This window comes from Lynx rufus, unplaced genomic scaffold (assembly GCF_022079265.1).
Source record: "Lynx rufus isolate CCGP_SWC_20201006 ecotype Redwood Valley unplaced genomic scaffold, mLynRuf1.p SCAF_8, whole genome shotgun sequence".
Taxonomy (NCBI): domain Eukaryota; kingdom Metazoa; phylum Chordata; class Mammalia; order Carnivora; family Felidae; genus Lynx; species Lynx rufus.
The window spans coordinates 52173500-52198566 of NW_025814896.1; the positions used below are offsets into that span (position 1 = coordinate 52173500).

Consider the following 25067-nt stretch of genomic DNA (forward strand, 5'->3'; position numbering starts at 1 on the left):
AACTTGCTTATTCTTTTTTGCCTGTTAATTCTTTTTTATCTTATAAATTATTAGTAAAAGAATCTTTCCAATGCGCTATTTGTTACTCTGCCACTCATTTGCTTAAAAACCTGTAGCAGCTGGGACACGTGGGTGGCTCAGTTGGACTTCAGCTCAGGGCATGACTTCACCATTCTTGAGTTCAAGCCCCACACTGGGCTGTGTGCTGATAGCTGAGCCTGGAGCCTGCTTCCAATTCTGCCTCCCTCTCTCTCTCTGCTCCTCCCCGCAATGTGCACGTGCTCCCTCTCTCAAAAATAAAACAAAAACAGGGGTGCCTGGGTGGCTTAGTCAGTTAAGTGTCTGACTTCAGCTCAGGTCATGATTTCATGGCTCATGGGTTCAAGCCCCACATCCGGCTCTGTGCTGACAGCTCAGAGCCTGGAGCCTGCTTCAGATTCTGTCTCCCTCTCTGTCTGCCCCTCAGCCGCTTGCGCTCTGTCTCTCCCTCTCTCTCAGATGTAAACAAACATTAAAAATAAACAAAGACATTAATAAATAAATAAATAAATAAATAAATAAATAAATAAATAGTTCTCTTTAAAAAAACAAAGCACATTTTAAAAAAAGCCTGTAACAGCTAGCCTGGCTGTTCTTTCTTCAGACAGGCTGATAAACTCAGTCTGACAAATCACTCCTTTCCCCAAACTTCTCCCCTCCAACTCCTTGCCACCTGGAATGGCCTTCCCACCTCCTCTCTAAATTTTTTCTCAGTCAACTTTAGACCCTCCTTGAGCTTTTCTCCAGTGATTTTAGGCAAAAATAATTTTTCTGAAACGCTATAGTAATTATAATCTGAATTATTTAGACAAAATGAAATACTGGGTTGTTCTTTTTTTAATACTAGTTTTTAAAAAAATGTGTAACCATTTCATTGTATGCAAACATATGTACAATTCCAGCTAGAACAGTTTCAGTCAGGAACTGTGTATTATACATACTTTTGCTTCCTTCTGTACTCCCACCTAGTGGACACTTGATAAATACATGAATTACATCTTTTAGAAATAAAAAAATCCCAAAGAAGACAAAATATCAATGTTCTGAACTGAATTCTGGTGAGAAGTGACAAGAGAACTTCTTATGTATAAGTATTTAAAACAATGCATCAGGAACACTACTTCAAAAAGCACATTTTAAGGGCAGCTGGGTGGCTCAGTCAGTTAAGCATCCGACTTCAGCTTAGGTCATGATCTCACAGTTTGTGAGTTCAAGCCCCACACCGGGCTCTCTGCTATCAGCACAGAACCTGCTTCGGATGCTCTCTCTCTCTGCCCCTCCCCTGCTGGTTCTCTAAATAAACAAACAAACAAACAAACAAACTAAAAAAAAAAAAAAAAGAAAAAGCACATTTTACCAGCAGATATTGTTTTATTTCAGAAGCAAGGATGGGATGGAAATAAAGAAATAAACATAAAACACCAGACAGTCTGAAATCCAAGAAATATACCTATTCATAAAAACACCATTTAAATTTTTCCCTCAGCTATAAAATTTCCCTTCAATAATTGTAATAAATTTGTCCCTTCTCACCGTATCTCAACAGACTTACCTAAAATAATTTAAATGACATACTCTATTCAAATTTTATAAATGTTTGGTATTTAGAACATAAATACATCTGAATTCTAAATTCAGTTTTGAGTTCTTACCTGCAGTTTCTGATGTATTTGAAATAATTCATCATATATCTGATTAATCTGATATGGAAGTATTCTCTGCTTGTTTGGTACTTTAGATGTCGGATAGCTAACACGTCTCAGAGGACAGTCACTTGCATCACTACAACATTCAGTCCAATTTCTTGAATTTGCGGCCAAATTAGTTGGCTGGGCAACTGGTAAAAAAAATTATCAAGCTTATTAATTTACAGTTTTAAGTATTTCAGAGTAATCTTCAGAAAGTTACTTTAAATGTGAATTACAGTATTGTTAAAAAGTCTCCAAGTATTGGGCTGCCTGGGTGACTCAGTCGGCTGAGCACCTGACTCTTGATTTTGGCCCAGGTTGTGATCTCACAGTCGCGAGATCGAGCCGTGTGTCAGCCTCCATGCTAAGCATGGACCCTGCTTGGGATTCTGTCGCTCTCTCCCTTGTCCCTCCTCCCCACTCATGCTCTCTCTCAAAAACAACAAAACAAAACAAAAAAAGAAGTCTCCAAGTACAGACTTGCAGAGAGAAAGAATTATACAATAAATGTGATAAAATGTTAACATTTAGAAGATCTGTGTAAAGGTCTTACAGATGCTCTTTGCTCTTTTTGCAACTTTTTTGTAAGTCTGAAATTATTTCAAAATTGATTTCAAAGTGCATGAAAACATTCATGTATTAAACTGCCTAGGCCAAGAAATGGAAAATTACCTCAGAAGCCCCCGATCACATTCCCTTCTCTCCCTTAAACCAAATTAACTACTAAGCCAAATATAGCATTAACCATTGCTTTACTTTTTAAATTTTTACTACTTGGGTAAAAAAAAAATTTAAGACTTTGTTTTGCCTATTGTTTTGCCTGTTTTAAACTTTATATAATATCTGTAATCATTTAATGATGCAATTATGTAATTTCTATAACCTCCTTTAAATATGTTCTTATGTTAATGACAGAATCAGGTCAAAATCTTCACTACTTCTTGTTTTATATTTTTATATGCCAACATTCTACTATAGGTCGATACGTGAGCTGTTTGTCTACATAGATGCTCTATGCACATGGCTCCTGCTACACGCATTCAAGAGTTTACCTAGGGTATATGACTAACAGCAACAATGCTGGATCACAGGGTACATGTACATGTTCAATTGTGCTAGTGATGCCAAAATGCTTCCCAAAGTGGTTATACTAATTTACTCTCCCAACAGCAGCGGATGAGCAAGTTCCTCTTGCTTCATTTCTTTGCCAACACTGTACTGTCAGAGTTTATTTTCTGTTAATACTGAAAGCTGTGGTTTTAACTTGCATTAGCCTTCCTGAGAACACCAGTTTTAAGAAGGGGGCCTCCTATTTTACTCCCAGAATGCCAGGTTTAAGAAGGGCGTCTCCTATTTTACTCCCCATCTTGGACAGACCGTAGGGAGCCAAAATAAAAATTACATGAATTTTTACAAAGAAAAAGTTTCACTTCACTCAGTCCAGCAAACACCCTTAAAGTGAAAGACACTTTCAGTGAGCTGCTTGCCTTTCTAGATTCCCAGCTCACAATCAGCTTAAATATTACTTATGTTAACTTTTAAATATATTCACCCTTTATTTTTATTTTTTTTTTTACATTATCCTATATTTTCAATTGTTTTTCAGGGGGAAATCCACCATGTAGCCGGAAACACAAGTCCAGGCATAATTATTTTTCATTTTCCTCAAACTGAGATAAATGGAACAAAGAGGATGACAAAGAGCAGGAAGGGAGAAATGAGTGTGTGTTGCGTACAGACAATGTATGCCCAGAAAAGATGCACGGAGGCTATCAGAGAGGGAACAGTGCTCTAAAAGTCTTGCAGCCAAGAGGAAGCCATCTCTGGGTGCCCTGAAATCCTGAGAAAACTATGACATGCAGCCATGTACAGAGAGAGTTATTAAACAAGTGCCTGAAGAAGTCGTACCTTAAGCAATCTGCAGTAGTCTTAAAATATTAAGGGATTACTTAAATCCACCACAATATTTACTGACTTCCTAACAAATACTGCTATAAAAAAAAACCAAGAAATTATAAAAAGTACTCAGTTGAAAACTGTATGGAGGTTCCTCAAAAAATTTAAAACAGAGGGGAAGATGGCAGCGTAGGAGGACGCTGGGCTCACCGCATCCTTCTGGTCACTTAGATTCCACCTACACCTGCCTAAATAACCCAGAAAACCGTCAGAAGACTAGCAGAATGGAGTCTCTGGAGCCAAGCGCAGACGAGAGGCCCACGGAAGAGGGTAGGAAGGACGGAGAGGCAGTGTGCCCTACACGGACTGGCTGGAGGGAACCGGGGGGGGGGGGGGGGGGGGAGGGGCAGCCCGCCAGCCAAGCAGAGACCCCAAGTCTGGCTGGCAAAAGTGGAGGGGCCAGATGGAGTGTGTTCAGACAGCAAGCGGGACTTAACATCTGGAACGTTATAAGTTAACAGCTCTACTCGGAGAGTGGGAAGGCTGGAGGAAAACGGGAGGGAGAGTTGCTGAGCCCCGGACAACAGAGCTCAGCTTGGCTGGGAACAAAGGCGCTCGCCGGCATCATCTCCCTCGCCCATCCCCCAGCCAAAATCCCAAAGGGAACCAATTCCTACCAGGGAACTTGCTTGCACCGCGCAAACCGAACGCTGTGCTTCTGCGGATCCATCCCTCAAGCAGCGGGTCTGACTCCCTCCCGGTGCCACAGGGCCCCTCCTGAAGCGGATCACCAAAGGAGAAGAAGGAGAAGCGAGCTGAGCCTGCCACTCCCGCCCCCATGCACCTTGCCTATCCAACCCAGCTAATACACCAGTTCCCCAGCACCACAAGCCTGGCAGTGTGCAAGTAGCCCAGACAGGCCACGCCACCCCACAGTGAATCCTGCCCTTAGGAGAGGAGAAGAGAAGGCACACACCAGTCTGACTGTGGCCCCAGCAGTGGGCTGGGGGCAGACATCAGGTCTGACTGCTGCCCCGCCCACCAACGCAAGTTACTCAAGACAGTACAGGGGAAGTGCCCTGCAGGTCCGCACCATTCCAGGGACTATCCAAAATGATCAAACTGAAGAATTCCCCTCAAAAGAATCTCCAGGAAATAACAAGAGCTAACGAACTGATCAAAAAGAATTTAAACAATATAACAGAAAGTGAATTTAGAATAACAGTCATGAAATTAATCGCTGGGCTTGAAAACAGCATACAGGACAGCAGAAAATCTATTGCTACAGGGATCAAGGGACTAAGGAATAGTCAGGAGGAGGTAAAAAATGCTATAAACAAACTGCGAAATAAAATGGAAACGACCACGGCTCAGATTGAAGAGGCAGAGGAGAGAATAGGTGAACTAGAATATAAAATTATGGCAAAACAAGAAGCTGAGAAAAAGAGAGAGAAAAAAATCCAGGAGTATGAGGGGAAAATTAGAGAACTAAATGATGCACTAAAGAGAAATCATCTACGCAAAACTGGTATCTCAGAAGAAGCAAGAGGGAAAGGTGCTGAAGGTGTACTTGAAGAAATAATAGCTGAGAACTTCCTGGATCTGGGAAAGGAAAAAGGCATTGAAATCCAAGAGGCAAAGAGAACTCCCTTCAGACGTAACTTGAATCGATCTTCTGCACGACATATCATAGTGAAACTGGCAAAATACAAAGATAAAGAGAAAATTCTGAAAGCAGCAAGGGATAAACGTGCCCTCACATATAAAGGGAGACCTATAAGACTCGTGACTGATCTCTCTTCTGAAACTTGGCAGGCCAGAAAAGAATGGCAGGAGATCTTCAATGTGATGAACAGAAAAAATATGCAGCCGACAATCCTTTATCCAGCAAATCTGTCATTTAGAATAGAAAGAGAGATAAAGGTCTTCCCAAACAAACAAAAACTGAAGGAATTAGTCACCACTAAACCAGCCCTACAAGAGATCCCAAGGGGGATCCTGTGAGACAAAGTACCAGAGACATCACTACAAGCATAACACACACAGACATCACAATGATGCTAAAGCCATATCTTTCTATAATAACACTGAATATAAATGGACTAAATGTGCCAACCAAAAGACATAGGGTATCAGAATGGATAAAAAAACAAGACCCATCTATTTGCTGTCTACAAGAGACTCATTTTAGATCTGAGGACACCTTCAGATTGAGAGTGAGGGGAGGGAGAACTATTTATCATGCTAGTGGGAGTCAAAAGAAAGCTGGAGTAGCCATACTTATATCAGACAAACTAGACTTTAAATTAAAGAATGTAACAGGAGATGAAGAAGGGCATTATATAATAATTACAGGGTCTATCCATCAGGAAGACCTAACAATTATAAATGTCTATGCGCCGAATACCAGAGCCCCCAAATATATAAAACAATTACTCACAAACATAAGCAACCTTATTGACAAGAATGTGGGAATTGCAGGGGACTTTAACACTCCACTTACAGCAATGGATAGATCATCTAGACACACGGTCAATAAAGAAACGAGGGCCCTGAATGATACATTGGATCAGATGGACTTGACAGATATATTTAGAACTCTGCATCCCAAAGCAACAGAATATACTTTCTTCTCGAGTGCACATGATACATTCTCCAAGATAGATCACATACTGGGTCACAAAACAGCCCTTCATAAGTTTACAAGAATTGAGATCATACCATGCATACTTTCAGACCACAATGCTATGAAGCTTGAAATCAACCACAGGAAAAAGTCTGGAAAACCTCCAAAAGCATGGAGGTTAAAGAATACCCTACAAAAGAATGAGTGGGTCAACCAGGCAATTAGAGAAGAAATTAAAAAATATATGGAAACAAACAAAAATGAAAATACAACAATCCAGATGCTTTGGGATGCAGCAAAGGCAGTCCTGAGAGGAAAATACATTGCAATCCAGGCCTATCTCAAGAAACAAGAAACATCCCAAATACAAAATCTAACAGCACACCTAAAGGAAACAGAAGCAGAACAGCAAAGGCAGCCTAAACCCAGCAGAAGAAGAGAAATAATAAAGATCAGAGCAGAAATAAACAATATAGAATCTAAAAAAACTGTAGAGCAGATCAACAAAACCAAGAGTTGGTTTTTTGAAAAAATAAACAAAATTGACAAACCTCTAGCCAGGCTTCTCAAAAAGAAAAGGGAGATGACCCAAATAGATAAAATCATGAATGAAAATGGAATTATTACAACCAATCCCTCAGAGATACAAACAATTATCAGGGAATACTATGAAAAATTATATGCCAACAAACTGGACAACCTGGAAGAAATGGACAAATTCCTAAACACCCACACACTTCCAAAACTCAATCAGGAGGAAATAGAAAGCTTGAACAGACCCATAACCAGCGAAGAAATTGAATCAGTCATCAAAAATCTCCCAACAAGTAAGAGTCCAGGACCAGATGGCTTCCCAGGGGAGTTCTACCAGACATTTAAAGCAGAGATAATACCTATCCTTCTCAAGCTATTCCAGAAAATAGAAAGGGAAGGAAAACTTTCAGACTCATTCTATGAAGCCAGTATTACTTTGATTCCTAAACCAGACAGAGACCCAGTAAAAAAAGAGAACTACAGGCCAATATCCCTGATGAATATGGATGCAAAAATTCTCAATAAGATACTAGCAAATCGAATTCAACAGCATATAAAAAGAATTATTCACCATGATCAAGTGGGATTCATTCCTGGGATGCAGGGCTGGGTTAACATTTGTAAATCAATCAACATGATACATCACATTAATAAAAGAACAATATGATCCTGTCAATTGATGCAGAAAAGGCATTTGACAAATTCAGCAACCTTCTTAATAAAAACCCTTCAGAAAGTCAGGATAGAAGAAACATACTTAAACATCATAAAAGCCATTTATGAAAAGCCCACAGCTAACATCATCCTCAATGGGGAAAAACTCAGAGCTTTTTCCCTGAGATCAGGAACACAACAGGGATGTCCACTCTCACCGCTGTTGTTTAACATAGCGTTGGAATTTCTAGCATCAGCAATCAGACAACAAAAGGAAATCAAAGGCATCAAAATTGGCAAAGATGAAGTCAAGCTTTCACTTTTTGCAGATGACATGATATTATACATGGAAAATCTGATGGATTTTCATTATACATGGAAAATCCACCAGAAGTCTGCTAGAATTGATACATGAATTCAGCAAAGTTGCAGGATACAAAATCAAGGTACAGAAATCAGTTGCATTCTTACACACTAATAATGAAGCAACAGAAAGACAAATAAAGAAACTGATCCCTGGCACAAAAACAGACACACAGACCAATGGAATAGAATAGAAACCCCAGAACTAGACCCACAAACATATGGCCAACTCATCTTTGACAAAGCAGGAAAGAACATCCAATGGAAAAAAGACAGCCTCTTTAACAAATGGTGCTGGGAGAACTGGACAGCAACATGCAGAAGGTTGAAACTAGACCACTTTCTCACACCATTTACAAAAATAAACTCAAAATGGATAAAGGACCTAAATGTGAGACAGGAAACCATCAGAACCTTAGAGGAGAAAGCAGGAAAAGACCTCTCTGACCTCAGCCGTAGCAATCTCTTACTCGACACATCCCCAAAGGCAAGGGAATTAAAAGCAAAAGTGAATTACTGGGACCTTATGAAGATAAAAAGCTTCTGCACAGCAAAGGAAACAACCAACAAAACTAAAAGACAACCAACGGAATGGGAAAAGATATTTGCAAATGACATATCGGACAAAGGGCTAGTATCTAAAATCTATAAAGAGCTCACCAAACTCCACACCCGAAAAACAAATAACCCAGTGAAGAAATGGGCAGAAAACATGAATAGACACTTCTCTAAAGAAGACATCCAGATGGCCAACAGGCACATGAAAAGATGTTCAGCGTCGCTCCTTATCAGGGAAATACAAATCAAAACCACACTCAGGTATCACCTCACGCCAGTCAGAGTGGCCAAAATGAACAAATCAGGAGACTATAGATGCTGGAGAGGATGTGGAGAAACGGGAACCCTCTTGCACTGTTGGTGGGAATGCAAATTGGTGCAGCCGCTCTGGAAAACAGTGTGGAGGTTCCTCAGAAAATTAAAAATAGACCTACCCTATGACCCAGCAATAGCACTGCTAGGAATCTACCCAAGGGATACAGGAGTACTGATGCATAGGGGCACTTGTACCCCAATGTTCATAGCAGCACTCTCAACAATAGCCAAATTATGGAAAGAGCCTAAATGTCCATCAACTGATGAATGGATAAAGAAATTGTGGTTTATATACACAATGGAATACTACGTGGCAATGAGAAAAAATGAAATATGGCCTTTTGTAGCAACGTGGATGGAACTGGAGAGTGTGATGCTAAGTGAAATAAGCCATACAGAGAAAGACAGATACCATATGGTTTCACTCTTATGTGGATCCTGAGAAACTCAACAGGAACCCATGGGGGAGGGGAAGGGAGAAAAAAAAAAAGACGTTAGAGTGGGAGAGAGCCAAAGCATAAGAGACTGTTAAAAACTGAGAACAAACTGAGGGTTGATGGGGGGTGGGAGGGAGGGGCGGGTGGGTGATGGGTATTGAGGAGGGCACCTTTTGGGATGAGCACTGGGTGTTGTATGGAAACCAATTTGTCAATAAACTTCATAAAAAAAAAAAAAAAAAAAAAAAAAAAAAAGAAACTGATCCCGTTCACAATTACACCAAGAGGCATAAAATACCTGGGGATAAATCTAACCAAAGATGTAAAAGATCTGTATGCTGAAAACTATAGAAAGCTTATGAAGGAAATTGAAGAAGATATAAAGAAATGGAAAAACATTCCATGCTCATGGATTGGAAGAATAAATATTGTCAAAATGTCAATACTATCCAAAGGTATCTACACATTCAATGCAATCCCAATCAAAATTGCACCAGCATTCTTCTCGAAACTAGAACAAGCAATCCTAAAATTCATATGGAACCACAAAAGGCCTCGAATAGCCAAAGTAATTTTGAAGATGAAGACCAAAGCAGGAGGCATCACAATCCCAGACTTTAGCCTCTACTACAAAGCTGTCATCATCAAGATAGCATGGTATTGGCACAAAAACAGACACATAGACCAATGGAATAGAATACAAACCCCAGAACTAGACCCACAAAAGCATGGCCAACTAATCTCTGACAAAGCAGGAAAGAACATCCGATGGAAAAAAGACAGTCTCTTTAACAAATGGTGCTGGGAGAACTGGACAGCAACATGCAGAAGGTTGAAACTAGACCACTTTCTCACACCATTCACAAAAATAAACTCAAAATGGATAAAGGACCTGAATGTGAGACAGGAAACCATCAAAACCCTAGAGGAGAAAGCAGGAAAAGACCTCTCTGACCTCAGCCATAGCAATCTCTTACTTGACACATCTCCAAAGGCAAGGGAATTAAAAGCAACAATGAATTACTGGGACCTTATGAAGATAAAAAGCTTCTGCACAGCAAAGGAAACAACCAACAAAACTAAAAGGCAACCAACGGAATGGGAAAAGATATTTGCAAATGACATATCAGACAAAGGGCTAGTGTCCAAAATCTATAAAGAGCTCACCCAACTCCAAACCCGAAAAACAAATAATCCAGTGTAGAAATGGGCATAGAACATGAATAGACACTTCTCTAAAGAAGACATCCGGATGGCCAACAGGCACATGAAAAGATGCTCAACGTCGTTCCTCATCAGGGAAATACAAATCAAAACCACACTCAGATATCACCTCACACCAGTCAGAGAGGCCAAAATGAACAAATCAGGAGACTATAGATGCTGGAGAGGATGTGGAGAAATGGGAACCCTCTTGCACTGTTGGTGGGAATGCAAATTGGTACAGCCACTCTGGAAAACAGTGTGAAGTTCCTCAAAAAATTAAAAATAGACCTACCCTATGACCCAGCAATAGCACTGCTAGGAATTTACCCAAGGGATACAGGAGTACTGATTCATAGGGGCGCTTGTACCCCAATGTTTATAGCAGCACTCTCAATAGCCAAATTATGGAAAGAGCCTAAATGTCCATCAACTGATGAATGGATAAAGAAATTGTGGTTTATATACACAATGGAGTACTACGTGGCAATGAGAAAGAATGAAATATGGCCCTTTGTAGCCATGTGGATGGAACTGGACAGTGTTATGCTAAGTAAAATGAGCCATACAGAGAAAGACAGATACCATATGGTTTCACTCTTATGTGGATCCTGAGAAACTTAACAGGAACCCATGGGGGAGGGGAAGGAAAAAAAAAAAAAGAGGTTAGAGTGGGAGAGAGCCAAAGCATAAGAGACTGTTAAAAACTGAGAACAAACTGAGGGTTGATGGTGGGTGGAAGGGAGGGGAGGGTCGGTGATGGGTATTGAGGAAGGCACCTTTTGGGATGAGCACTGGGTGTTGTATGGAACCCAATTTGACAATAAACTTCATATACTGAAAAAAAAAAAATTAAAACAGAACTACCCTATGACCAAGCGATTGCACTACTAGGTATTTATTCAAAGGATACAGGAATGCTGATTCAAAGAAGCACATGAATCTCAATGTTTATAACAGCACTATCAACAAGAGTCAAATTATGGAAATAGCCCAAATGTCCATCGACTGATGAATGGATAAAGAAGATTATATCTATATATACAGATTATAACTATCTATCTATCTAATGGAATACTACTCAGTGATCTAAAAGAATGAAACCTTGCCATTTGCAATGATACGGATGAAACTAGAGTATATTATGCTAAGAGAATTACCAGTCAGAGAAAAATAAATATCGTTATGATTTCACTCATGTGTGGAATTTAAGAAACAAAACAGATGCGCATAGGGGAAGGGAAGAAAAAATAAGATAAAAACGAAAAGGCGGCAAACCATAAGAGTCTCTTAAATACACAGATGAAACTAAGAGTTGCTGGAGGGGAGGTGGGGCAAGGGGTTGTGCTAAATAATGTGTACTAAGGAGGGCACTTGTTGAGATGGGTACTGGGCGTTGTGTATAAGTGATGAATCACTAAATTCTACTCCTAAAATCAATACTACACAGTATGTTAATTATTTTGGTAAGTTTTGAGAGTATGGGAATACTACTAGAAAATAATGAAGTTTATCTTTCTCATCTTTAGTTTAACAATAAGCACAATTACTGCCTCATGGCTTACACAAATGCAAGATCACAGAAATATACAGAGAACCAGTGTTATTACTACAGGATAAGCTTTATGTGCTCTATGTAGCAAAGCTACTTTTTAAATGACTGTTCTAGGGGCACCTGGATGGCTCAGTTAGTTGAGTGTCCAACTTTGGCTCAGAGCATGATCTCACAGGTGGATAGCTGACAGATCAGAGCCTGGAGTCTGCTTCGAATTCTGTGTTTCCCTCTCTATCCCTCTCTGGCTCATGCTCTTTCCCTCTCTCTCTCTCTCGGTCTCTCTCTCAAAAATAAATAAAACATTAAAAAAAAAAAAGAATGAAAGAAATGACTGTTCTAAAATGAGTATATCTTTTACCTTTTTCTATGTCTTTAAAAGACTGCTTGGTTATCTTGGAGGTACTAACTCCATAATCATTTTCAATTAAGTCTTCTTTCGCTTCTTTTTGCTTCAAATCTTGAAAAGAATCCAGTTCATCATCTAGGCTTTAAAAATAAAAAATTCTATCACAGCATTCTGGAAGTTTTCTACAGTATTTAAAAAAGATAAAAGTGCTTTCCAAATATTAACAGCACAAAAATTGAAAAAAAAGTAACAAGTAAACATTTTAAAGTGGAAAACATAAAAATATGAAAAATAACAGCCAATGGTCTAAAAACTCACTACAAACATATTCAAATGGGCACAATTTAAAATAACATATACCTATAGAATGTTCTACAACTGCCAATCTCTTTCCTTTGATTCCTAATATTTCTGTGAGGTCACTATAACAGGTAATGTCAGCTATAATTTTAGCTAGAAAAATGTAATGTCTAACAGGAAGAAACCAAACCCTAAAGAATTTAAATAATGGACAGGTGACATAACTAGTAAGGTAAAGCAGAACTAGAATCTCAGGTGTTTTCTCCAAAAACATGATCTCAAAGTTGAAATTTCTAGAGCAGTGCTGTTCAAAGGAATATAAGTCAATCACATAAGATAATTTAAAATTCCCTAGTAGTCATACTAAAAACATAAAAAGACATAACATTTTAACTATGTATTATATTTAACCCAGTATATCTAAAAGATTATTTTAACATATAATCAATATAAAAATTATTAAGATATTTTGCATTCTTTATCCATCTTTGAAATCCGGTGTGTATTTTGTACTTACAGCATTTCAAGTACTCAATAGCCTCATGTGGCTTGTGGCTACTTGTGCTGGACAGTACTATAATTCCAGAGTAGATAATAACTAGGGATTGTGAAAAAACTGTCTAATGTTATAAAAACTTTCATAGTTCAAAGGCTTCAAATTATAACTGGAAATTATACCCAGATTATTTATAAAAACAAAAAATGACAAAACTATCAGTTAAATATAAGAAAATAATTTCCAGAAATTCACAATCTGAAAACAATTTTTTACTTTCCTTACTCTATATTCAATCTACCTCATGTCCAAATCTTAAATCTAGATTAACAATGCTACTTTGTGAATGCCAAATTAAACAGTAATAACAACAGTAATAGCACTTTGAGTGCTTTTCTATGTACTAAACACCGTTCTAAGTGCTTTATATGGATTAAATCATTTAAGCAGAGAAAGAAGCAATTATATAAAATATTCAAGCTCTCAAATATCAATTACATTAATATTATATGTATATTTTAGGCATAGTTAACTCTTCCTCTCCTCACAATTATCTCAACATTTCATTTTGTGTATGTATACATCTTTATGGTTTAACATTATTTCAAAATGTTGATACCACAGCACTTTCTTCTGCCATGTATTTCTGGCTTTTAATAACACCTAACTTAGAACTTTATTTCATCTTAGCTTCCACTGTTTTTATACTGATTTCACTCACACAGTACAATCTCCTCTACAAAACTATTTACCCCTCACAGACCAACACTCTATCATGCATATTTTGTAGTTACCAACTCACCAGACCGGTTTCTTCCATCTCTTTCTCTCAACTACCTAAAATATAGCTTACCACCCTAGTAGACAATGAATGTGGTGTTAAACATCACTGCCCAACAAACCTGCATTCATTTTTACCCTACATCCTTTAAAAAAAAAGGAAAGAAAGAAAGAAAGGGAATATGGTGTTCATTTGCGTCCTGGATGAATAACCATAAAAATAACTTCACGTTTTGTACTGTGTAAATAACTTTCCATTATACTACCAAATGTAATGAATGCTAGGTTCATGCTTTTATAACAAAGATCTCAGTAAAAATAAATCAGTCTCTATAACCAGTCAGCAAGCTCCAGACTGCTTGTTACTTCCTCAAAAAAAAAAAAAAAAAAAAAAAAAAAACAAAAAAAAGGCAAAGACATAAACAAACCACTCTTTAATCTCCCAGTTTTTTAGACACTGAGGGGATAGCAACAGTAAGGATTCAGGGTACTTTACCAATTCACATTTAACTGTTTGAATGAACTACAAAGTGGTGTTGTGCAATGCTTTCTTTCATCGGAATAACATCTTAATGATGAACCAACTTTATCACCAGATGAGAAGATATCCAAATCATCTGTTAACAAAAGAGAAAAAAGCAGAGATTACTAAGATCAGATACTAATCTCATTCTAGGCTTCTAAGGTAAGATGGCAAAATTATCTAATGATTTCTTATGTGTATATCTCTGTAACGCAAACTTCAGAAAACAGGCATCAAGCCTTGTATTAATATGGCACTTACCTGATTACAAAATGCTCTTTCATTTATTACCTTATTTGATGCTAGCAACAGCTAGCTTACTCTGAAGTAAGCAGAATTGGTGCCTTTAACCCTATTCTAATGGTGGTAAGTCTAAGGACCAGAGAAGTTAGTGAAGTTATCTAAGTAATAGAACCAGCAAGTGGAAAGATTAAAATTCAGAATTCAGCCTTCTTCCTACCTAATCATGATATTTCATCACTCTCAAACATTAAACATTTTATTTTTTAATTTTATATATTTTAAACATTCAACATTTAACAGACTGTTAGCCTGTATCCAAATTCAGAGACTAAAAGGCAAAGAGAGCTTCTCTGATAAGAAATTTAGAATTTTTTTTTCCTTAAGGTTTTATTTTTAAGTAATCTCCACAGCCAATGTGAGGCTCAGACTTACAACCCCAAGATCGGGAGTCACATGCCTACTGACTGAGCCAACCAGGAATCCCTATAAATAAATATTTTTAAATGTATGCACCTTTGTCTAATATGCATTTTTACCCCATCAGAAATTAAATGAGCTATACTTTTTGTTACATTTTAGAAAGTTGGAAATTTTAGGCTAAATTTCAAACTAAAATACAATTTTAAGATATTTTTTAGATACTAGACTCAGTAATAACTGGGTCTTTTTTTCACACTGAAGAAATGTTTCAAGAGTGTTTACAAAATTTCAAAATGAAATAAACTTGGAAAAAAATGAAATTCTCTAATCTACTCTGACAAAACTTTTAAAGATACTGTTTTTGTTGCAATCACCTCAAAATTCAACGATTGTACTTACTTGTAAAAACATCACCAAAGAAGTATCAACAAATCAAAAGACTAATGGTTAGTTATACATTACTTCCAGATTGCCACATAATGTTCCAATGCACCCAATCCCACAATATAATTATCTTTATCAAGTACATTTGATAAATTCTTCCAGTGCAACAATTATTATCTCAGTAACTTGGAAAGTCTATGCCTTAAAAAGAAAGCAGTTTTCTTTACCCAACATACTTTACCCAATTTCTAAAGGCAAAAAAAAAAAAAAAAAAAAAAAAAAAGTAATTGAAACACCAAAAAAATTAATTCAATTTGATTTAAAGACATCTTACATTTACCCACAAAATCTTGGTTACTATTAGTTTGTTACCCGATTGAAGAAAGCTTAATATCACAAGATATCTGGCACTTAGTCTTAAATCTAAACATTTTTTTTTTAATGTTTTCTCTTAAATTAAATGTGTTAAAACCCCCAAGTATACAAAATACTCTATCAGCTTACCTGGGGAGGTTAGAGATCTTCTCTTCCATTTAGCCTGATCAAAATTTGAAAAATCATACTTAAAAAAAAAAAAGATATATTTAATTTGTATATTAAGAATCAATCTACAGTCTCAAAAAAGAGTTCCCCGCCAATTATGTACTAAGTACAAGGGTTAATTACAAAGGTTAGAGTGGACAAATCTTGTAGACACTACCTTAACCAACTGGTTAAAATTAATATCTGGAATAACAGGACAAAGCAACATTGCAAGTCTCCTAATGAATAAGCGCAACCCACACATCACTCCCTGTAGTATTCCTGCCAAAAATGCATAACCAGATAGTCACGAGGAACAGCCATCAGAGAAACTCCAGTTAAGGGACAGTCCAATACACAGTTATCCTGTACTCTTCAAAAATAGCAACATTAGGGATGCCTGGGTGGCTCAGTTGGTTGAGCAACCTACTCTTGATTTCCACTCAAGTCATGATCCCAGGGATCAAGCCTGGTGTTGGGCTCCACACTGAGCTTGGAGCCTGCTTAAGACTCTCCCTCTGCCCACTCTCCAGCTCCCGGTCTCTCTCACTAAAAAAATAAAATAAAATATCAACATTATAAAGACATGGGCTTAAGAACCTGTTCCAGATTAAAAAAACAAAAAACAAAAAACAAACCAAATGCAATGCTCATCTTTAGACTGTATCTGCACCAGAGGGAAAAAATGTATAAAGGACATTATTGAGATAATTGGTGAAATCTGAATACGAACTATATGTTCCATATTATTGTATAAATGGTCAGCTTCCTCAATTTGTTACTGCAAATATAAGAGAATATTCTTATTCCTAGAAAATACATTTAAGTATTTATATTTGGGGGTAAAAGTATCACAGCACCGGCAAATTATCCTTAGTTAAAAGGAAAAAAATGTGTGTAGGGAGTCAAAAATACGAAGATTAATAGTAACGCAAATGTGGCGAAATGTTAACCAATGGCAAATCCATGCGAAATGCTCAAGAGTTCCTTGTATATTCCTGCAACTTTAAATCTGGAATTTTTTTTCAAGATAGGAAAGTTTTTTTTTTTTTTAATTTTTTTTTTCAACATTTATTTATTTTTGGGACAGAGAGAGACAGAGCATGAACGGGGGAGGGGCAGAGAGAGAGGGAGACACAGAATCGGAAACAGGCTCCAGGCTCTGAGCCATCAGCCCAGAGCCCGACGCGGGGCTCGAACTCACGGAGCGCGAGATCGTGACCTGGCTGAAGTCGGACGCTTAACCGACTGCGCCACCCAGGCGCCCCAAGATAGGAAAATTTTTAAATAAATTAAAATCGCTTTTCGAACTCCGCTCAAGTCACTGTAAATAAAAGTTCAGATACACTTTCAACAGTGTCATGCTATGCCTGTAGTAACATAAACCTTCAAGAATTTACAGTGAAGAATTTTTTTATATAAAATGTGTTTTTCCCACATATGGTGCATGTGTGGCCACAAATGACTTCTGCCCCCGCAGCTACCTTTCGCTAACCCTGGTTCCGGCGGAGCTGCTCGAGCCCCGGAGAGTGGCTCCCTCCCCCAGGGTCCTTCTGAACAGCCGCCCCGAGGCCTCTGGCGCAGCTGCCCGGCAGGCCGCTTCACACCGGCAGAAACCGGCCCGCGGGCCCAGGGACAAGGCCGAGGAAAGGGCGAAGCCTCACCTCGGCGAGGTGCCTGCCCCCTAGTCCGTAGAGGCTTTTCAGACGCTCTACTACCAAATCCTGCCCCGGCGGCTTCACTACCCTCGGTTCCATGGTGCACCAAGTCCGCCGTTGTTTCCCCGGGAACAGCGTTTAAACCCACCGCGGCCGGACGCGCAGGGGCGGAGCTCGCGCAACGGAACTGCGTCATGACGCACGGCACGCTCCGCCTCTCGGGGGTCAACAGCTACGCCGAAGCGCTCGTAGTTCGACCTGGCCCGGGGCGCTTTCACTATGGTGGGACTCACGCTCCGCCGCAGGCGACAGCGACAGAGGCGCGCGTGTTAGGGCCCCTTGGTCTGGCTCTCTGTACTATGTTAAAAACGTCCTGGCGGTACAAATGTTTTTCCTGCCGAATATTTTAATGACTAATTCCTTCACCACTGTTATTTTGACTGATGGTGTTTTGTCTTGTCTTACAATTTTGTTAACTTAAGTTTTCCTCCCTCGTATCCAAGGCACCAAAAAAAGCAGGGTTGTTCACAGCAGTTACACCTTAGCTGATGTGGCCCCTCAAGAGAGGGAACTCAGGCTTGGCCTCAGGCACCACCCCCACCATGGCGTCAGGTAAGGAGATACCGCTTTCAGGGTGCCAGGATGGCTCAGTCGGTTAAGCATCCAACTCTGGATTTTGGCTCAGGTTATGATCTGGTGGTTTGAGTCTCTCATCAGGCTTTGCGTAGCCTGCTTGGGTTCTCGATGATGTTCAACAGCATGTCTGGACTAACAAATTCTAGATTCTCTGGATTATCTTTAGTTTTCAAATGCCAAAGTTTTACAAGATCATCTTACTAAAGTATTATCTGAAAATTATTTAAACCAATACTCTCTGCCATCAAATATTAGTGTACAAATAATGAACATTTTTATATTCTATTTTAAGCAGATTTTTAATGACAATATAAAATCGAACCAGTTTGGGGGGGGGGGGAGTACATCTCAGTGTGGATTTATACTGCATTAGCAATTAAATAAAGAGAAATCAGTCCTTTCTCATTAATGTCCCAAGCCACTTGTAAGCATTTTTGGAATACTAATTCTGGAAGTCAGTTTACATTTCATTTAATCAAATTTTTGGTCCAAGTATTATTAGCTTTTAAAGCTTAATACATTGTTTTAATGCTTTATGATAGCACAGTAAATAGTGTAAAACTGGTTTCTATAATCTCTAAAGCAGCACACTTGCCTTCACTTGGAATTTATTCTAAAATGTCAAAGGGTTCCAGCTCAAAAACAACACACTTTATGTCAACTTATATTACTTACATAGGTCTCCAAAGAAGCCAGTTCTTAATATTAAATGTGCATATATGTCATCCATAGTTGTCTTTAAGGTTCAGGTTAAGTTCAACTGATACACTGGAGTAGGTTTATTTCCGTTATCTGGCTTTGTGGCCAAGTGAATTTAGTGATGGTATTTCATCACTCATTACTCACATACACACCACACATGACATCCCTTCCTCCTTTGGTGGTTGAACGAGTATTATGATAGCCTACTTCCAAATCCCCAAATAATGGAATAAACTCCCACTGTCTTTCACTAAACAAAATGAAATTATTTCACTGGGAAGAACACAGGAGGGTATAGGAAGGTCACTGTTGGTAACTGGAATACACAAAATTTTGTGCTCTAACTAGATTCTTTGTAGTTCTATATTGAATAGGCTGATGAGAATACCTTTCCCCAACCCCCACCCCACCGCCTTTTAAGCAGTTTGCCTAACTTTTGTCATTAGCCAAAATAACATTTATTCCAATGGAATAAATTTGGAACATTTATTCCAAATAAATGTTCAGTGTGTATCAAACTTGAACAGAAATCACTTCCTTTGGGAGCTCTGGAGATTATATGGCAGTCTGAGTTTACAGAACTTTAACTGTCCTCCTCACTTTGGCTCTAGAATGAACAAACAACTAGATGCACAAGTAATAAATTTTTTAAATGTCATGGCTGTTAACAATTGTCACTTTATTTTTGCTACAAAATTCACCAGAGAAAAGTACTGCAACAATCTAGTATAAAGCAAATCTTTAACCAAAGAACATGGTATAGACCTTTTTAAAATAGTCATACTTTATCACAATAACTGCAAGGAAAAATTCAAGTTCTATCAGAACCAAGCTGCAGTTTGAGGTAGTAGAAAGATGACAGGAAAGTTAAAAAAAAATAAAATAAAAACTAAGGACATACTTAACTTGTTTAAAATGTAAAAATTAATTTAATACCTTTGAAAGGGCACAGGAAACTACATATCATTTTAAGAAAAGAAGGTACTCTACTTAAAAGTTAATTTAACTACACAGGAGGTGCAAGGATTATAGAAGAGCACTTTGGTTAAGTCTCTACCCTCTGTGGCTTTACCCATTCAAAAGTGAGTCTCAATGCATAAATGAGCACACCAACAGTTAAAATTACCAAATATATTTCAAATCTAAAATAAAAATTATCCAAGTTGTGGTCCCTTATTCGAATGGTAAGTTTATCCATGCAGGAAGTCCAATATCTTAAAAGGTAAAATTAAATTGCATATATCATAATCCTTCAATAGTTTGAGAAGGTCTATTGCTTTTAACAAGATTAATATTATTCCATTTTAATACAGATATGTCAGGAGTACATAAACACAAGTACACCTGATTTACACCAGTGTTTAAACTTTTATTTCACACCATGCAAGGTCAATTATAACACATTAAAAAGTGACAACAGCTATAAGCTGCAATTTTACATTTGTACATTGGAAACGTCCATTTTCAAAAGCTGAACATAATTACCATATTGTCATAACAGCTAAGCTTCAATTCAACTGTTTATACAGGTAAAACTTACTATGAAAAACAATGATTTTATATCTGTCCACATTCTGTGATACTAATTCTTCGACTAACAGACCCTTTAGGAGAGCCAAATGATTCGATCTTTTTCACAGTATCCATGCCATCCTTAACAAACCCAAATACTACATGCTTGAAGTCCAAATGTTCTGCTTTTTTCAGTGTTATATAAAATTGAGAATTATTGGTGTGCTGGCCTTGATTGGCCATTGATAGTAAGCCAGGCCCAGTATGTTTGACATCAAAATTTTCATCTTCAAATTTATCTCCATAGATGGACCGTCCTCCTGTACCATCATGTTTGGTGATATCTCCCCCCTGAAAAAACATCTCAGTTAATAGGAATCCTGAATAAAATATTAAAATACACACAGAACTACTACTACAGGATAAATTCTAAACACCCAACTTCTTTGAGAATGTGGTTTGAAAACTAAGAAACATAGTTCTTAAAAATAAGAAAATTTTGAAAGACAATAATGAAAATGTCTTTTTTCCATCCTCAATTTCCAGCAGGTTTCAAGATATTAGAAATTTGAACTACTTCAGGTTGAAAGTTTTTGTGGGGACAGGAAATTGGGTGGTGACAACAACTAATGTACAGAAAAGCTAAAGAAATCTTAAAAAACTTAAGAGAAACACTCAAATTTCCTAAGTTAGTGTGGTTCGCTTTTCTAGACTTCAGTTGTGACATACAATTAAATACTTACATGGCAAACAAAATCTGGAATTACTCTGTGAAAAATGGAGTTTTTGAAGCCAAAGCCTTTCTCTCCAGTGCAGAGTGCTCTGAAGTTCTCGGCAGTATGAGGAACAATGTTTGAAAATAACTCCATGGTTATACGTCCAAGGGGTTCATCATCTGCACAAACATCAAAAAACACCACAGGATTTGTCTCCTTCGATAACTCTGCTGTCAGTGATACTTGTCCTTTCTGGAGTTTCAATAAATTCTGTTGACATTCTTCAAATTTTTTCTTAAAAGACTCAGCCATTTCTTTAGTTTTAAATCTCACTGCAAGCTGCTCCACTTTGGCTTCTCCATCTGTTCAACAACAACAAAACAAAACAGTGACCTTAATGTTAAAATCACTGTTACAATTGTCTTATGTATTTTTTATGTATTTTTAAAAAGTTCAAAAAGTGGGGGCACCTGGGTGGACCAGTCGGTTAAACTTCCGACTCCTGGTTTCAGCTCAGGTCATGATTTCACGGTTCGTTGAGTTTGAGCCGCACTTCAGGCTCCACACTGTCAGTGGGGAACCTGCTTGGGATTCTCTCTCTCTGCCCCCCACCCACTTGTGCTTTCCCTCTCTCAAAATAAACTTAAAAAAAAAAAAATTCAAAAAGTGAGAAGTAGCATTGAATGTACTCACCAGCATAATCTGAGGCAGTCCAAACTAAAGCATTGTTTGAAACATTCAAGGGTTTTAATTCCATTGTTTTGGTGATAACATGGTTTGCACACACTTTAAAAACCTGGTCTCTTCTCATTAGGATCCGATAGTAATTCTTCATTGTATGCCACAGTATCTTTATATCTCCAACACCTCGCTCCTTCCACTGACTAACATCTCGATCCCATCTATAAAGTTTGGCTCTCTCTTTAAATAAAATTTCTTCATCTTCTTCTCCAGATTTTACTTCTACCTATGGCAGTAGATAAATAAGCTCCTGCTTTTGACATATTCCATGACAAATTCCAAACATCCAAATTCCTCATGACATTGTCTTTGTAATGACATTAACAGAATTTGAACTACAGTATCAAGATAAATAGTAATATCCAAGGGCTACGAATACATCTGATTTGGATGGAGCAGTAAAGACCTGATTTGTCATTGAACATTTTTCCCTTATGTAGTATTCTTCCTCCTTCTGGAAAGTACTACATTCTTTTATAGGACAGTAAAGGTTTCAAAAAGTATTCTTCAAAAGAAATATTAACCATTGTGGTTGAAAACTGACCAAGTAATTTGCCTAAAACAACATTCCTGTCCAGAAAATGTGGTTTACTTTTTATTGAAAGGATTTTTGCCAAGTATGAGATTGGATACTTTTTTACCACCTGAATTTTGTTATGAAAACAAATGTGATATTCTAAAGACCTATGAAAAAATTTAGTTCTTTCCAACAGTTTCATGTAGGATTTACATATATATATATATATATATATATATATAATACGTAATAAAGAGCTTCCATTTGAAATTGTAAATATTCTGAAGAAATGTAAACAAAGCTAGTTCTGTAAGTCAAAGCTAGGCTATGTCAAGTTTTAAACTTAAAATGTGACATTGTTAGTAAGAGTTCCATTCTTTAATATTTACCTCTGGTAATGACACTATTGGTTCAAAATGGATATCTTCATTGTGAACTACTTCTTCATCACTACCATCTTCATCTTCACCAACTTTACTGGTTGACTGTGTTCCGAACACAGCTGCTCCAGTATTTGCCCACTGGAAATTTTTATCTGATGAATAAATTAGGATATTTAAATAGTGGCATCTAATTTTATAAGCTTTTAACCCCCCTCCCATTACTTTATCAATCCCTATAATTTCTAATGATATGACATATACTTTTAGTATACATGGTGCAAATTATTCTAGCAAGTTCAACTCCGGGAGCGAGCACACTGTACCTTTAGTACTGTTTGTGCTTTGAGATACAAAGATAAGATCATCAGAGCTTTCGGAAAATTTGATACTAAACTACAAAAGAACTTTCAGTAATGAAGTAGTGTTTTAAAAGTACATACCTTGGAATTTTGAACACTTAGCTCCAAAGGTAGGGTATTTCATAGAACATTTTATCAAATTAGAAAAGTGACTTTTGAATCTAAAAATATCCTCTCAGAGGCCAAATTTGCTACTTCCAAAGTAGCCAAAGCAGCATAAACACGTTTATAAACTTCTCTACCTCAACTTCTCCCTGAAGTAACTAGAGTTGCAGCTTAGATTTCTTGGCCAGGTGATAGATGGTAGCACTGGGAGAAGCTCATGGACTCCCAACTATCCTTAACAGGCACTAGCCTGTTGGGGCTGACGACCTCCCTGGTTCCCATGCAGAGAAAAAAAAGAACGTTACTCTCCCTCACACTTTGGAGAAGATGAAAATGACTTCTTCATCCCCATCTCAACCGAGATGGCTTAGCCTACCTTAGAGGAAAGAAACACCTCTTAACACTTAATTGCTTGCTGATAAAATCGTGTTAGAAAACTCTATATCCAGTACTAGAAATGTTTAAGAAAGCAAAAATATCACAGATCGTTTAAAAAGTAACTCAGCACCGGGGCGCCTGGGTGGCGCAGTCGGTTAAGCGTCCGACTTCAGCCAGGTCACGATCTCGCGCTCCGTGAGTTCGAGCCCCGCGTCGGGCTCTGGGCTGATGGCTCAGAGCCTGGAGCCTGTTTCCGATTCTGTGTCTCCCTCTCTCTCTGCCCCTCCCCCGTTCATGCTCTGTCTCTCTCTGTCCCAAAAATAAATAAACGTTGAAAAAAAAAATTTAAAAAAAAAAAAAAGTAACTCAGCACCTTGAAGAAAGCACAAAATAAATATCTATAACAATAACTCTAAGCCCAACTTAATGGGGAGTAAAAAAAAAAAACTTGAATATTGCAAAAGAATGCTCTGAAAACTAGAAAAGCACAACCTCAGGTTGTGTGGAGGCTTTCTCAGAATAATAACCAAAGATCTAGGATGATACATAGGTTTGGGGCTCAAAAATAACTGGTTCAGGAACTCCCAAGCAGAGAAAAAGGTTTAATTACCCCAAAAACCCTTGAGAGGTATGGGAGAAAATTTCAAAATTCCTCTAAAGCAATGGTTCCTAGTGTTGGGTACATTATTAGAATCACACAGGAGCTTTTTGTAAAATACCAATGCCAAAGCCCAATATAACAGGCATTTATAAAAGAAAAGATCTCCCAGGAAATTCGAGTATGAAGTCAAAAGTTGAAAACCACTGATCTGAAGGGACCAGGAGGAAGAATTTTACAGAAAATAGTATGAAGATATGCATGTCAATAATCAGTATTAATTTCACAGTAACAGTTCTAGGTAATAGTACCTAGGAGGCTTCCACTGTTTCCAGGCTTAATGAAAACATTACAAAATCTGAAGGAAATATGATAAAATAGTGATCACTGACAAAGACAGGGGATCTCTAAATAGGAACTTATTATTCCCTTAGTTTCCATATTAAATATTACACAACAGACAGAATGATTGATAGACCTATGTGAATAGAACTTCTGGAAGAAAATGAATTTAAAAAAAAAAGGCAACAACACAAAATGAACAGATTTTTTTTAAAAAGGAATCACCACATTTGCAAGAGAAGAGAAAAAAAGATTCCTCTGAGCTTGAAAACAAACAAAACAAAAAGTTTAAGATCAGAGGGGCACCTGGGTTGGCTCAGTCAGTTAAGCATCCGACACTGGCTCAGGTCGTGATCTCATGGTTTTCTGGGTTTGAGCCCCACATCGGGCTCTGTGCTGACAGCTCAGAGCCTGGAGCCTGCTTTGGATTCTGTGTCTCCCTCTATGTCTGACCTTCCCCCACTCATGTGCTCTCACTCTCTCTCTCTCTTAAAAATAAACATTTAAATAAAAAGTTTAAAATGAGAAAGGTCCATGC

General features: G+C 37.8%; 2 protein-coding genes across 4 annotated transcripts in view; both read right to left on the reverse strand.

Moving 5' to 3' along the window:
• The window catches only part of CCDC138 (coiled-coil domain containing 138), a 141860-nt gene extending 123852 nt beyond the window's left edge, over nucleotides 1–18008 (reverse strand). The window contains exons 1-5 of one of the 2 annotated variants that reach the window (XM_047069862.1): nucleotides 17547–18008; nucleotides 15865–15922; nucleotides 14287–14407; nucleotides 12227–12354; nucleotides 1692–1876 (exon numbers count right to left, since the gene is read on the reverse strand). In XM_047069862.1, coding sequence (XP_046925818.1) covers nucleotides 1692–1876; nucleotides 12227–12354; nucleotides 14287–14407; nucleotides 15865–15922; nucleotides 17547–17639 — 585 coding nt within the window. In that variant the 5' untranslated portion in view covers nucleotides 17640–18008. The remainder of the gene's footprint in view (nucleotides 1–1691; nucleotides 1877–12226; nucleotides 12355–14286; nucleotides 14408–15864; nucleotides 15923–17546) is intronic. The other variant, XM_047069863.1, reaches the window with a different exon arrangement.
• Nucleotides 18009–19784: 1776 nt separating this feature from the next.
• The window catches only part of LOC124504377 (E3 SUMO-protein ligase RanBP2), an 82167-nt gene continuing 76884 nt past the window's right edge, over nucleotides 19785–25067 (reverse strand). For both annotated transcript variants that reach the window (XM_047069859.1, XM_047069860.1), the window contains 4 exons: nucleotides 22754–22899; nucleotides 21800–22073; nucleotides 21134–21468; nucleotides 19785–20741 (listed from right to left, as the gene is read on the reverse strand). In XM_047069859.1, coding sequence (XP_046925815.1) covers nucleotides 20436–20741; nucleotides 21134–21468; nucleotides 21800–22073; nucleotides 22754–22899 — 1061 coding nt within the window. In that variant the 3' untranslated portion in view covers nucleotides 19785–20435. The remainder of the gene's footprint in view (nucleotides 20742–21133; nucleotides 21469–21799; nucleotides 22074–22753; nucleotides 22900–25067) is intronic.